This window comes from Mirounga leonina, unplaced genomic scaffold, assembly GCF_011800145.1.
Source record: "Mirounga leonina isolate KUSES-001 unplaced genomic scaffold, KU_Mleo_1.0 Mir_418, whole genome shotgun sequence".
NCBI lineage: Eukaryota > Metazoa > Chordata > Mammalia > Carnivora > Phocidae > Mirounga > Mirounga leonina.
In genome coordinates, this window is record NW_023270739.1 from 17,894,859 (window position 1) to 17,910,287 (window position 15,429).

The 15,429-nt window shown below is 39.2% G+C and overlaps 1 protein-coding gene across 4 annotated transcripts in view; it reads left to right on the forward strand.

Annotated features, from left to right (window-relative positions):
* The first annotated feature begins 568 nt into the window (after window positions 1-568).
* The window catches only part of UHRF1BP1L (UHRF1 binding protein 1 like), a 107,964-nt gene continuing 93,103 nt past the window's right edge, over window positions 569-15,429 (forward strand). For 2 of the 4 annotated variants that reach the window (XM_034987758.1, XM_034987761.1), the window contains exon 1: window positions 569-843. In XM_034987758.1, coding sequence (XP_034843649.1) covers window positions 800-843 — 44 coding nt within the window. In that variant the 5' untranslated portion in view covers window positions 569-799. Of the gene's footprint in view, window positions 844-1,654; window positions 1,739-11,280; window positions 11,412-15,429 lie in introns of those variants that run through there. The other 2 variants (XM_034987759.1, XM_034987760.1) reach the window with 2 other exon arrangements.

The window sequence follows — 15,429 nt, forward strand, 5'->3', positions numbered from 1 at the left end:
TAAGGACATTATTTTCTCCGGGTTAAAACAGCTAGAATACAAGACAGCCAGGACTTGAGTTTGGGACTTCTAATTCCCGGGTCCCGGACTCTTTTAAGACACGTTGTCAACTTCTAGTTCCCTTAGAACTGGAATCACCAGAGAAAACATTAGATCATAGTATGGGGCGGCGGGGAGGGTGGGGGGCAGTATATCTTAGAAAACGAAAAGAAACTGAGGCAAGAATATGAAGAAAGCTAGGTAGACCAGGTAGAGAGCAAAGCAAGCAGGGCAGTTTGTGCCCCAAATTCTGAAAAATTAAAAGTAGGATGTGGACGGAGCACTCAGTGATGGAGACCGGAACAAGACCAGAGTGGAGAGGGAGGACTATAAAGCACAAGAAGGTTCTGGGATTGGGAATCAAAGCACCCAGTAGCATCAAGGCGGCGAAGGACACGCGTCCAGGCCCGGACAAGGGTGGCTGGGCAGCGCACTGCCCGCGCGGGTCGCAGCCTGCGTTGCCCCGCCCCACGCCGAGTCCGCCCCGCCCCGCCCCGCCCCGCCCCCCCCCAGGTCTCTTAGGTGATGCTGCAGCCAAGATGGCGCCGGCGGCGGCCACGGCGGCCTGAGAGCGATGCTCGCGGTCTTCGGCACCAGCGGCGGCGGCTGTGGCCTCGGCCGGGGCCTCTGCTCTCTCCCGGGCGTGAGCGCTCAGGCGACTCTCCCCCGGCCGGGTTAGTCCGGACAACAAGGAAGCGGCCACGAAGAGAGGAGGCAGTGAGAAACGCGGAGAGAGCGCGACGCCTCCTGCCGCGGCACCATGGCTGGGCTCATCAAGAAACAGATCCTGAAGCACCTCTCCAGGTCAGCTAGAGCCTCGGGCGTGGGAGGCCAGTCCGCCCCCGCCCTAGGCGTCTCGGGAGGCTGCTCGCAGCCTCGGGGGCGGCGGGGACTGGGAGCCGTGCGGGAGGCGACTCTTGAGCTGCCAGGTCTGGCTGGGCCAGGGGGTCGCGGCCCCGGTCTCCCGTCGCCCGCGGCGCCCGGCTCTGGCCTCAAGCGTCGGCCCCCTGGACGGGTTCTCCCCCAGCCGGCTCGCGGAGCAGCGTGGAGGGCGGCGGAGGGAGGCAGCGCGCTGAGATCGCTCCCCGACGCGGCGTCTGGGGGCGTCCGGGGGACCCGGCTTGAGCGGTCCTGCGCGGAGGCCGGGGATTTGTGTGGCAGGGTGAATCCGAGCTCCGTGCTCGCCTCCGTTCGGAGCGGAGCGCTGGCCGAGGGCGTCTGGCGCGGTTTGGACTCTTTGGGCTGAGGCTTGTTTTCTCCGTGGAGTGTTAACCTTGTTATTTTCTGAACTCACCCCGCCTCGCCGTTGCCACTCTAATGCATAGAGGGTGTGCCTGTTTGCACAGTTAGGATTTGTTTTAGGTAAATAGCCAGAGTTCCCAGCTTTGGCAAGTTCTTTCTGGAGTCGTTTTAGTTCCACATCATTCTGGCAAAACAGTTTTTTGTTTTTTTTTTTTTTTTTAAATCTGAGATCCATAAATTAAGGTAGTCAACATCTGTGGTGATAAACACAATACTTGTCATTCTTTCCATTTCATAACGCGGTTTTAGTCAGAAACATGACTCAGTAAAGCTGGCAGTTCGTTACTTCTGACTTCTCCATATTTGTCTCAAGACACAGGCTAAATGTGGGATCTTGTTTCCAGCTTGTTAACGGCGAATTCAAAGCACTTGGTTATGACCTTTTTCTCTGTTATTTGTAAGTTAATATTAGGAAAAAACTTGGGTATGGTATGTTTATATGGTAAAGACAATTCTTGATTCTCCAGATCATTGAGTACCACAGGTTGTACATTGGGGAACAAAATCAATATTTCTGTGAATCAGCAAACGTTATCTAAACTTAAAACATTAAGATATAACATTTTTTTAAAAAGTAGCAAATTATAGCAGCATTTATGAATATACATTTCTTAGTATCACTAATTGGAAAGTTTTAATATTGTACATATGGTCTGATACTGAATTATCTTATTTTGGAAAAAGGTTTTATCTTTTTAATTATTATTTAGGTAATGTCTGACTTAATCAGATGTCCTCTAGCCTTTGTCATACTCCATTCCACAAGAAAATTGAGACCTACAGAAAATGATTTGTTTTTCTTCCAAGGATGATGGTACATGCCTAGTTCCATTCCAGATGCTTGGGAAGAAAGTTAATTCAATCAATGAGTGGCTTAGGGTGTTAGTTTAATTCTCTTGTAGAACTCCAGTTGAGAAAGGCTCTTAAAAATTAATAGCAAAGGTGATGGCTTATTTCACATATTCAGAATTGAGTCCTTAGGAGTACTTTTTAATCTGTATGATTTCTAATACCTTTGTGGTAAATAATAATGAGGATTTTTTTTTCAGAGATGAGGATTTTTGTTTTTGCACCTTTGGTCATTTCTTTTTCTACCTTTCTACCTTTCTTTCTTTCTACCTTTCTACCTTTCATCCCTGTGACTTAATCATTACATCCTGGAAACCTGTACCTCTCACTTCCCTTCACCCATTTTGCCCACCCCCAACCCTTCACTCTGCCAACCATGAGTTTGTTCTTTGTATTTATGGATCTGTTTCTGCTTTTTGTTTGTTTCCTTCTTTAGATTCCATATATAAGTGAAATCATATGGTATTTGTCTTTCTCTGTGTGACTTATTTCACTTAGCATAAAACCCTCTAAGTCCCTCCATGTTGTTGCAAATGGCAAGATCTCATTCTTTTTTATAGCTGAGTACAGAAGTGAGTTTTTGAAAACACTTGAATTCTTGGTTATTTCATATTTCAAAAAAACTCAGGTGATTGAAGAGTGTCAAATTCATATTCATATATTAATCTTACTGCTGTCATCTCCTAAGAATAATAGTTATTTATAAATGTAAAGGACGACAATAGATGAAATAAGATGGGTGTTGTGATAAATTAGTTATTCAAGTAGGGGTGAACTTTTGAAATTACCTGGGGTCAAGCTTAATTTTACAAATTATCCAGTATTAAAGATGTCTCTATATTGAAGTAATCATCTGGAGGACAATTTAATAATTTTTAACAGGAAATACTTAGAACACATTATCTTGCAGTAATAGACATTTCTTGTGGCCAGTTGATGCACTCATGGCACCTCAAAGGAGGCCTTACCTGACCACCCTTTCATCCTTCTCAGCCTATATATATATATATATATGCTTTTTCATTGTCTTCTTCACTTGAATGTAAACTACATAATGGCAGGGATTTTCTTTTGAATCTAGCATAATGTAGGCACTCAACTATTTTTTTAATGAATGGCACCAAAGCATTGACTTTCCTTTGCGTTTTCTTAACTGAGGTAAGACTATATGCCACCAGTATTATCTCAGATAACTGGGTATGACCAGTTTCCCTGTGGTTTTAGGAAGGTAACTGAATCATTGAATAAATGAGCCTTTGTTGTCTTGGAAAGGAAGGACTAGGAAAATGACCCTTTCTGTATGGGGTCTTCCAGTAAGGAATAAGACTTTATAGGAACCAACAGGAGAAGGAATGCTTACTCTGAGCCTTGAGATTGAAATACGGTGAAATTCTAACGTTAAAACCAGTGTTAGGCAGATATAGGGGCTTGAGAATCTGGCATAGTGGAAAAGTATAAAAGAGAAATTCTTAAGAGATTAATAAATGCTTTAAGTAAATGCTGAACTATTTGAGAAGTGTAAATCTGTATACTTGTTCCCTGCCTAATTGTTGTTTAGTTTGTATCTTAAGCATCTGTTGCATTATTAATAAAAATAGTTGTGTACTTGGAACTGATCTGAAACTGAACAGAAGGGAGGGAGAGAGAGGGAGCAGAGCTGGGGGGATTGGGCACGGGGGCAGGGCAAGAGGGTGATGGGAGTGTGTGTGTGTGTGTGTGTGTGTGTGTGTGTGTTTGTGTGGTGGGGGTGGAGGTTGGACTACTTATATTTTAAGAGAAGTGAAACAGGAAAAGCCTTTGAAGAGAAATGACTCTGATCTTTCATACTATAACCAGCACAGAATGTTTCAGTCTTCTTCTCTAGGAGAGTATTTTTTCAAAAAGGAATGGAAAGTTCTAAAGAAAAGTTGTAACAAATGTAAGAAAGGAAATAAGAACAGGAGCTACCTTTCAAGGCCTCATGTTACTGTGCATTTGTACTTGTGTACTAGAGCAAAGAAGAGGAGGAAAATAGAAGCTGGAAGATAGAATATATTTAAGCCAGGACCTGAAAAGGAGTAAAAGATTGCGATACAAATGCTCCCTCTTCCCTTCCCCCCATGCTTTCCCTTTGGCTCGTACATACTATGCTGGGCACAAGGTTAACTGGAAGTGGGAGTTGGCAGGTCAGATGTTCACCACACCTGGGTGGAGTCTTGGTATAATTTAAAGTCCTGCTTTTCAGTCAGAGGTGATTTTGCCCCTTAGGGGACATTTGGCAATGTCTGTATACATTTCTGATTGTCACAACTTGGGGCGGGGGGGGGGGGACGGATAGAGGCTAGGAATGCTGCTAAACATGCTGTGTACACAGCACAGTCTGCCACAACAAATAGTTATATTGCCCAAATGTCAGTAGTTTTGAGATTGAGAAACTGGTTTGAAGTATACAAGCATGTCAGATGATTGAACTAGGGTACTGTGCTACTTAAGGTTATTTTGTCTGCAAACAACAAAAATCTCTGTTTAACTTAGGTAATAGGGGAAATGTAACAGAAAGCTGTTGGGGTGGGTCACCGAGTCCGGGGAAGGGCAGACCTAACCAGCTCCTAAAACCTCATTGGACAAGATAATTCTTTGTTGTGAAGGGCTGCTCTGTGTTTGTGGGATGTTTAGCAGCATCTCTGGTCTCTACCCACTAGATGCCAGTAGCACTCCAGGCGTTGACAAATGTCCCCTTAGAGTAAAATCTCTCTTGGTTGAGAACCACTGCTTCCACCTCTCACAACTCTCAATCTGTGGTCTTTCCTGTCAAGTTTGAGATTCCTGGGAGAGAGAACCTGTTTGGCCCAGTTCTACTTACCAACATGGATCAGTTAACAATGGCAAAAGGTCATAAAGCAAGGATATGGTCATAGGTAGAACTGTTTTGAGTGTGGCTTACTGTTCCATTTGGTATCTTTAATAGGCATTGAACTAAATTAGATTTCAGAGTGCCTCATTTGCTATGTTAAAGAAATTGAACTTCATCCTGGGAGGTGACTGCTAATAAAGAATTCCAGACAAAAGAGGGACATGATCATTAAAGATGCTTAGTTATCAGTTTGGTTTTGGAATCCAGGGTTCAGGAGCAGTTGACTGTGGTGGAGATATAGAGTTTATAGAGGGTCTCTGATTAACTTAAATATAAAAGTCATGTATTGTAGGGATATCATCCCACAGGATTTATGGAAGGTTGGGGAACCATACTTGGAAAGGGATTGGATCCAGGCCAGTTCTAATGATCTAGGTAGGAGAAACCACTTGACAGTCTCTACAAGATATGTACCCTAAACTAAGAGAAGGAACAAACAGAAAGAGAGGGTGCCTTGAGAAGATTGTTGAATATTTGGAATATATGTTAGGGAGATTAGGAAAGGTTGAACTCTTGCCAGGTCTTGTGACTGAATGGCAAAGTCATAGAGACTTTAGGGTGCCTCACGGTGTATTCATGAAAGCTTACACTGTGAAAGGAAGAAAAGGGGGGAACAGCAGCTGATAGTCTGGAAAGAACCATCAAAGGATTGGAAATTTTATCTGGGTGGGAGAGCAGTTGAGAAAAACAAATGAGAGAACTGGAAGGATTGGAGGTTTTGTCTAAAAGTATTAAAGTTTAAAATTTCAGAGGAGGATTAGGCCTAATTTAGAGCAAGGTATCCATTAAGGCCATGGAACTGAATTGCTGAAGAGACGTTAAGGTGCATATAATCTTCTGGAGTGGAGTGAGAAGTGAAGTAAGTAGAGGAAGTTGAGATCAAAGAGAAAACCGGGCTAGACCTTGTGGGGCCTTGTAATGACTAGGTCTATAGTCATTCCTGAATTAAACATTCTTGAAAGGAAACACAACATGATTTAGACTGTCGGAAATTATTTTTTCAAATGATAATTTTGTATAATTATTGATAGGCTCATTACATCTTTCACTTTTATGGTAAAGCTCAATAAATAATTTTGAGAGTTTATGTTTATCAGGTTCTTGAACACTGGGCATTGGAGATACAAAGATGGGTAAGACATGGTCTCAGCTCTTGGGAAACTTCAGTGATTCCTATTGTGGCATAGGAAGCATGAGTAAGATCACTAAATGTAACCTGTTTTTAGAAATATACTGCCATATGAAGTTTGTGAGATTTGATTTACTTGAATTGGGCAACTGGGAAAAAATTGAGTTAATTATTACCTTTTAGGAATAGAAATAAATTTACTTTTGTAATTTTGGGAATTTTAAAAGTAATTTTTAGTTACTTAAATTGACAGTATTCTTTTTAAAATAACCCCCAATACTGTTGATTTTGACACTAGATATATAACAGTTATTTAACAAATATTTACTGAGTGCTACTTTGTACCATGCACTAGTGCATAGTGCTGTAGCTAGAATCCCTGCTCTCAGTGGAATTTACATTTTTAATCAAAGGAGGCTGATAGTAAGAGTGAAGTACATTATATCAGTTTGTGGAAAGTGCTATTAAAAATATAACACAGGGAAAGGGGATAGAAAGTGCAGGGAGGTAAGGGTAGAGTTTGCAGTTTTAAATCTGGTGATCAGGAAGGCCTAATTGAAAAGGTGATATCTGAGAAGAGATATGAAAGGTAGTGGAAGTAAATGCAAGGATCCAGAAGTGGAAGCTTACTTATCATTTTTGAAATATATCAAGGCCACCAACATGAGTGGAGTGAGGAGTGAAGTAAGTAGAGGAAGATGCATCAAAGAGAAAACAGGGCCAGATCTTTTGGGGCCTTGTAATGACTTTAGCTTTTACCCTGAGTGAGATTGGAATCAAGGCTTTGAGCCAAGGATTACTCTGCAGCCATGTGGGAAATAAATAATAGGAGGACAAGGGCAGAAGCAGGAGACCAATTAAAAGTGTTAACTATCCAGGTGAGAAAGGTTTTGACTTGGACCTATGTCGATGCGTTGGACTTGTTGAGGTTCTAGATGTATTTCAAAGGTAGAACCACAGGATTTGCTGACAGGTAAGATGTGGATTGAGAGAGAAAGAATAGTCATGACATAGCAACTGAGAAGATGGAGTTGCTGTTAACTACGTAGAAGACTGCAGGAGAGGCAGGCTTAAGGTAGAGAGATAAAGGAGTTTGGTTTTGGATGTATTAATTTGGATGCCTGTTAGATATCTGAATGGAGATTCCTTTTATTTGTGAACTATTTAGACTACGCATTTTAGTCGGCTGTTCTGTGATATGGAAGTATGTGCAAAGCAACCTTCAAAGGCCAAAGGAACCATGACTGAAGAAAAACACCAAGTTCAGCTTGATGAGAAATGTTTTTTTAAGGGGACTAATGGACAGAAGCATATCTTGGGGGGCTGCAAGTGGGTAGATCTCCCCAACACCACCTTTTGGGAAACCTGCTTTTATAGCTCTAGGGGCTGGGGAGTACATGCTAGGAGACCACCAGGGAGGAGCATGTTTGAGAATAGGTAAGTATCATAGTTATATCTCCAGAGCAGATACAAAATGTTATGCTCCAAGGGTGTACTTAAGGGTGCTGTTAAACAAAGGATAGAATGGGAATGGGGGCTGTATTCAAGAAGACTTCAGGTCACGGAGCAGCCATCATGGTGTTAGTCTGGTTCACATGTCTGCAGCACCAGTATCAAGTGTTTTGCGGGTGGTTATCCTTTGGTTATGCAGAACATAATTACAGTGAAGTGAATTGTGAGATGAATTTTAATGGGTGGACTTTATAGTGTTGTATTTTGTGCTATTAAGTATACTTTGTAGAGGTATCAAGCAGGTGACCATTTCTTTGACACTAATTTCCAACTAAAACCAGATGTTGATTCTTCAGAAGCTAGTTTCAGGAGATTGATTTGTAAACTTTAGTTGAAGGGGGGCTTAGATGCTTGGTCCACTGGATGTTGTAATATTACCATTCTAGAATCAGAAGGGATTTGTTCCCGTCTCTGAGAAGGAAATTATTAAAACATTAGGATTTGTGATTTCCCCAGGGTTTGACAGGTAGTATTGAGTGGTTAAGTTACTGATCCAGTACTCTTTTAATATGATTATTCTATGCTGCCTGCTCAGGCTTTTGCTCTATTTTCAGCATTTATTTATTATAAAATTTCAGTGTTACTACTCTTTTGTGGTATTTCACCATCCTGTTGCAGTATCCCTTAGGAGATTCTTTTATTATTTGGGAATCCTTTGACTCTGTAGTCCTTTGAAGCTTGGGAAACATAGCCTTTTGACTTAGCAATTCTGTGAAGTTGGGAAAGTACAATTTCTCCATTTCTTTATACTTGCATAATTTTTTTGCAATATTACCCTTTGCCTTAATACTTCAGTTTCCAATCTGAACATTTCCTTAGTAAGTTGATCTCTTATCAGTTATATATGTTCTAAATGCTGCACATTATTTTGTATCTATTAGGATGAATAATTTAGTATTTCTGTAAATATTGGTATTTAGTTGTTATAAGTGACTGGAGCTCAGATTGAATGTAAGTTACAGGTGTAACTTTATGACTGTTTCCATGAGTGAAATACAAGCAGTTACTACATCAAGACAAAGTTACTAAAACAAAGTTGAGATCTGCAACAAATATGATTCAGGGTATAATAGTTATTGTTTATTTTTTCAGACATTAGATTTACTGTTTGTCTGATAATTCACTTACTTATTTTGAGATGTCTCCCAGCCAAAATGAATGTTATACATAAATTTTGAATCTCTAGATTAGTTTCTTCTTTAAGACTTAATTTTAGCTATATGTATATGTACTCTTCTACCCAAAAATACCATTGAAAGAGAGCTCTCTGGCTTCTTTTTGCCACTGCTAACATAACATCACGTGTTGTTTTCCTCTACTGTTGTTTGTAATTTTATTGTTAGGAATTAATATTTAGAGAGAAACTTAGACATACCAGAAAATTCAGTCATTTTAAAATTTGCTAAAACCATGTTTACTAAATTCAGTTCCTTTTCCAAAGTTTTCTTCTGCTGTGATGGAACTTTATATATAAATGAACTATATATAAAAAGGGGCATCATAAAATCTAAGGTTTATCTTTAAGGAGTATTTTAAGTGTGATTATTCGCATTGATAAATCATGCATTTATTCTTTCCATCAATACTTACAGAAGATCTGTAAGATATATGTGAAGTTAAGAACTATAAATGCCTTCTTAAAGCAGTATGGTAGATGATTAAGTAGATACCAGGATAAGATGTAAGTCTTAAGAGATAGGCACAAAATACTATATGCAACTTTAATGGAAGTAGAGACATTGAGACAAAGGTGGTCTAAGTCCAGAGAAACTGTAAAGAAATAATGAAATAAAAATACATAAGTGGGGCGCCTGGGTGGCTCAGTCGTTAAGCGTCTGCCTTTGGTTCAGGTCTGATCCCAGGGTCCTGGGATCCAGCCCCACATCGGGCTCCCTGCTCCGCGGGAAGCCTGCTTCTCCCTCTCCCACTCCCCCTGCTTGTGTTCCCTCTCTCACTGTGTCTCTTTCTGTCAAATAAATAAATAAAATCTTAAAAAAAAATACATAAGTGACAGTTTATGTGATATAAAATGTATAGTTACTAAATCTGTTTGCTTGACAGTGGCATGCATACCAAGGGAATATTTAAAGCAGTTAGAGAAGTTAAGGATACTTTATTTTTTAAAAAAGATTTCTATATTTACCTTAGAGAGAGAGAGAGCGAGAGTATGCGCACATGAGTGCGGGGAGGGCAGAGGGGAAGGAGAGAATCCGCAAGCAGATTCCACAAGGTCAGCAGGGGAATTGGGCTCCATCCCAGGCCCTGAGATCATGACCTGAGCTGAAACCCAGAGTCAGACGCTTAACTGACTGAGCCACCCAGTGCCTTTAGATCCTAGAAACTTGGCTGCAATTTTTTCCCACTGTTTTCCAATACTAAACCTTCTCTCCCTTTTTTGTTTTTCACCCATCTTTTGTTGTCTTATTACTGTAGCCAGATTGTTTACATTCCTTCCTGTCAGGTCATCCTCTTGGGCTTCGTTTTACTTGTACATCTTAATAGGCAGCTTTAACTAGGTAGGCTAGTCTTTATTGGTCTTCATTTTTTAATTCCTTTAGGTCTTAAAATATTTTATTACAACAAAAATTTCATGTTTTAGTTCCGTGGATTGTCATCTGTTTTTTTTAGTTTCTTTCTTTCTTTTTTTTAAGTAGGCTCCATGCCTAACATAAGGCTTGAGCTCATGAATGTAGGACTTGAACTCATGAGTGCCATGCTCCACCGACTGAGCCAGCCAGGTGCCCTCTAGATTGTTATCTCTTTAAGGGCAGAATCACCCTGACAGACTGCATTCTGAAGGCAGTGATTATGTTTATCTTGTTTGCTGTTGTACCTTCAGCATTTGGCACAGTATTGTTATACATAGTTGTTCAGAAACATTTTCAGCTGACTAGAGAATAGATTAACTTTGGCCTTCATAGAATTTATAGGATGTGAATTGGTTGTCCTGAATACATTTTTGGCAGATGACTCATATCCAAGAAATTTAAAGACTTTTTTTTTTTTTTTTTTATAAATACTCTAGTTCTCTGACTTGCTTTTGTATGTGTAGATATAATTTATTGCTGGATCTCTCTTTGGTTTGTGGGTTAATTTTCATAGCTAACTTTACTTTTTGGTATTCTCCATAAAATGAATTGAAGATTACAGTTTTAAATCGGCTTTTTAGCAGTTAAACTAATTTGATAATTTGTATTTGTAAATTGCTTATCTTTTAGAGTGCTTGTCCTATTTGGTTTGATTTAATGTTGAATTACAGTTCAGTCTTCGTATAACTTTTGTACAACAGAGCTATTTCATTTTTAATATTTTTAATATAAAAATTAAAAAAAAATATCAGTAGTAATAATACCAGTGGTAGAGAGAATGAAGGAAATCACAAATGGTTAATTTATCCTAGAATTTAAGCAGTGTTGCCTTTAGTTTTTCCAGTGTGAAATACAACTGTATTTTTTTAAGTGCATCACAGCTAAATATTTTTATCATATCATTCCTTTCCTCTTCCTTCCCTTAAACTTGCTCCCTCCTATGTCCCCTGTGTACCCATTCCCTGCAGCGATCCCTGCTGGCTGTGGTGGAGATTGGTGTGCTGTGAATTTCATAATCAAGGAGTCTAAGAAACCCTGGCAACTGACTACTTGCTTTCACCAGGAATAGGGACCCTTTGTCTGAATTTCCTGCCCTCAGGTAATACTTCTGTTCCCCATCGTTTTCGATTTCTTTTTCTTTCTTTTTATAAATGCAAGCACTTATTTTGCCCCACATAAAGATACTTTGAGAATATTTTCTAATTCTTACTGTATTAGTCAGATACTGATTTCTTTTTTCTTTTTTTTTACTGTAGCTATAGGCTCATGCAATTCCTCTCTTAGAATGTCTTTTCTAATATACAAGGTTTGGCAATGGACTTAAAGTTATAACCAACTCTTTCTGTTGTTAAAAGAGTTTTATAACTTACAGTCAGCTATTTGGAAATAGTAATTAGTATTTGATCTACTCTTTAATGGGTAAGATTTCATAGTCTAATGTAATTAATGAGGTATGAAGCCTCTTTTGATAGAATGTTTTCATCACTTCTCATTGGAGGACTTAAGAGTTTATTTTGTGTATTTAATGTTAATTATGATCTTTATCAAAGAGTTGAAGTAATTCTTATGAACAGCAGTGAAAATAGAGTTCTTGAGGAATGTAAGGACTTGCCACCCCATTTATTACTTCCCCTCTCCCCTTACCCCTTTTAAAAATTCATTATCAGGGAAAGTAATTATGTTATAAAACCAGATTCATGGAAATGGCACTGAATTTCTTTCAAGTTGTATTTAATGAAAAACCTAGAAACTTATATCATTGAACACTTCTAGTGCTTAGGAAATTTATCCACATAACTACTTTGAACCTATTCTAAAAGTCTAGTGAGAAATTGGTAATTAAACATTAACCATGATTGGGGCACCTGGCTGGCTCAGTTGATGGAGCATGTGACTCTTGATCTGGGGTTGTGAGTTCAAGCCCCATGTTAGGTGTAGAGATTACTTTTTTTTTTTTTTAGGATTTTATTTATTTGAGAGAGAATGAGATAGAGAGAGAGCTCATGAGAGGGGGGAGGGTCAGAGGGAGAAGCAGACTCCCTGCTGAGCAGGGAGTCCGATGCGGGACTCCATCCTGGGACTCTAGGATCATGACCTGAGCCGAAGGCAGTCGCTTAACCAACTGAGCCACCCAGGCGCCCAGGTGTAGAGATTACTTAAAAAAAAAAAGTCCTAAAAAAAAATGATTAACCATGAGCAGAATTGTGCAACTCATTACAGAGGAGTGATGTGACATTTGATAAACTTACTGGCCATGTGTTAGCAATTGTATAGATATGATCAATTAAATATTGTTTTCCAGTATTCTTGTCTGCCTTGATTCTTTGCTATCATTTGGGTGTCTGGATCTAAACCAGAATTGCCAAGGGAAAGATGCCAAGCTTTAACCTTAGGTAGACCATTAGGGAAACCTTTGAGATTATCTTTAGGATATTGATATTTAAGGATGTTGTTTATAAAGGCATTCAAAGATGGTTCTGGTTTTGTATATACCTCTAATAAATCCTCTAGAACCTTTGCTCCTGAACTATAGTCATAGCTATAATCCTTTGCTTTTTTTAGATTACACTTCCTTAACATCTCTTTATTTGACCTGATTTGTGCTTAGCTTACTGAAGATGAGGTGTTACAATTTTATTCTTAGTTTAAACCATAGCTATCCATTTGTTTATTCAAGTCACCTACCAAACTTAATTCCTTTTCTCTCTTTATCTTCTCATTTTAATAAATTATGATGCCTTTTTATTTAAATAACTCTTAAATTTATCTTCCTTTTCCTGAACCTAGCACATAGCCGACTTCTTGGCACCAAGTAGACATCAGTAAGACTTGAATATCCAGATTTAACTCATCATTTCTTGTGTTACTCTTGCAAATAAGCATTCTCATTTCCTTCTGGTCTCATACTTTTTTAATCCACCCTTGGCACTGTTCCTAGAGAGATCTGTTCAAAATGCTAATCTTACCATTTAATTTCTTGGTAAAAATCTTTTTTTTTTTTAATTGAAGTATAATTGACACACAGTAGCCCATTGATTCCAGGTTTACATCATAGTGATTTTTTTTTTTCAAGATTTTATTTGTTTTTTAGAGAGCAAGCGAGAGAGAAACAGCATGAGAGGGGAGAGGGTCAGAGGGAGAAGCAGGCTCCCTGCTGAGCCGGGAGCCCAGTGTGGGACTCGATCCCAGAACCCTGGGATCATGACCCAAGCCGAAGGCAGACGCCTAACCATCTGAGCCACCCAGGCGCCCCCATAGTGATTTTTTTAAGATCTTTTATTTATTCATTTGAGAAAGAGAGTGAGCGAGAGCACAAGTAGAAGGGAGGGTCAAAGAGAGAGGGAGAAGCAGACTCCCCGGCTGAGCAGCTCAGACCTGAGCCGAAGGCAAATGCCCAACTGACTGAGCCACACAGAAGCCCCCATAGTGATGTATTTTTTAAAAAACTTGTTCATTTTAGAAAGAGAGAGAATGAGAGGGAGAGAGAAACCCAAGCTCTCCTGAGTGCAGAGCCAGGATGCAGGGCTTAATCTCATGACCCTGAGATCAAGACCGGAGCTGAAATCAAGAGTTGAATGCTTAACTGACTGAGCCACCCAGGTGCCCCATCATAGTGATGTTTTTATACATTATGAAATGAACCCCACAATAAGTCTAGTTACCATCTGTCACGACACAAAATTGTTAAAATATTGCTGGCTGTAGTACCTATGCGGTACATTATATCCTCATGACTTACTTATATCCTCAGGAAATTTGTGCCTCTTAATCCCCGTCATCTATTTTGTAGAGCCCCCAATCCCTTCCCAGTCTGGTAGCCAATAGTTGCTTCTAATATCTGTGAGTCTTTTTTTGTTTTGCTTGTTCATTTGCTTCATTTTTTAGATTATACATATAAGTGAAATCATATGGTATTTGTCATTGTCTGATTTACTTCATTTAGCATAAAACTCTCTAGGTCCATCCATGCTGCAAATGGCAAGAGTTCATTCTTTTTTATGGCTGAGTAATATTCCATTGTGTATGTATGCCACGTCTTCTATATCCATTCATCTATTGGTGGATAATTAGATTGCTTCCATATCTTGGCTGTTGTAAATAGTGCTACAGTGAACCTAGGTCTTGTGCATATATCTCTTTGAATTGGTGGGGGGTTTTTTTGTTTTGTTTTTTGTTTTTTGGATATATTCCTAGAGGTGTAATTGATGGATAGTGTGGTAGTTCTAATTTTAATTTTTTGAGATGTTTTCATATTGTTTTCCATAGTGGCTGCACCACTTTACATTCCCACCAACAGTGTATGAAGGTTCCCTTTTTTCCACACCCTCACCAACACCTGTTATTTTTTGTCCTTTTGATAAAAGGAGTGGTATCTCCTTGTGGTTTTGATTTGTATTTCCCTGATGATTAGTGATGTTGAGCATCTTTTCATGTGTCCATTGGCCATCCGTATGTCTTCCTTGGGACACTGTTTATTCAGATCCTCTCCTCATTTTTAAATAGTATTTTTTTATATATATTAAGTTGTGTAAGTTCATTATATATTTTGGATATTCATCTCTTATCAGGTGTATGATTTGTAAATATCTTCTTTCATTCAGTTAGGTTGCTTTTTCATTTTGTTGATGGTTTCTTCTGCTGTGCAAAAGCTTGTAGTTTGATGTAATGCCATTTATTTATTTTACCTTTGTTGCCCTTGCCTAAGAAGAGTGGTTCAAAAAAAAATATGGCTAAGACCAGTGTCAAAGAGCTTACTATCTGTTTTTTTCTTTTCTGGGAGTTTCATGGTTTCTGGCTTCACATTCAAGTCCTTAATTCATTTTGAATTTATTTTTGTATGTGGTGTAAGATAGTGACCCGGTTTCATTTTTTTTACATGTGGCCATCAGTTTTCCCAACACCATTTATTGAAGAGACCTTTTTTCCCCCATTGTATATTCTCGCCTTCTTTGTCATAGATTAATTGAACATATATATATATATTTCTGGGCTCTCTTTTCTATTTCCTTGATATATGTGTCTAAGTTTTTATGCCAGTACCATACTGGTACTGATTTGGTTACTGGTACTGATTTGGTTACTAACAGTTTTGTAGTATTTGAAATCAGGAAGCATGA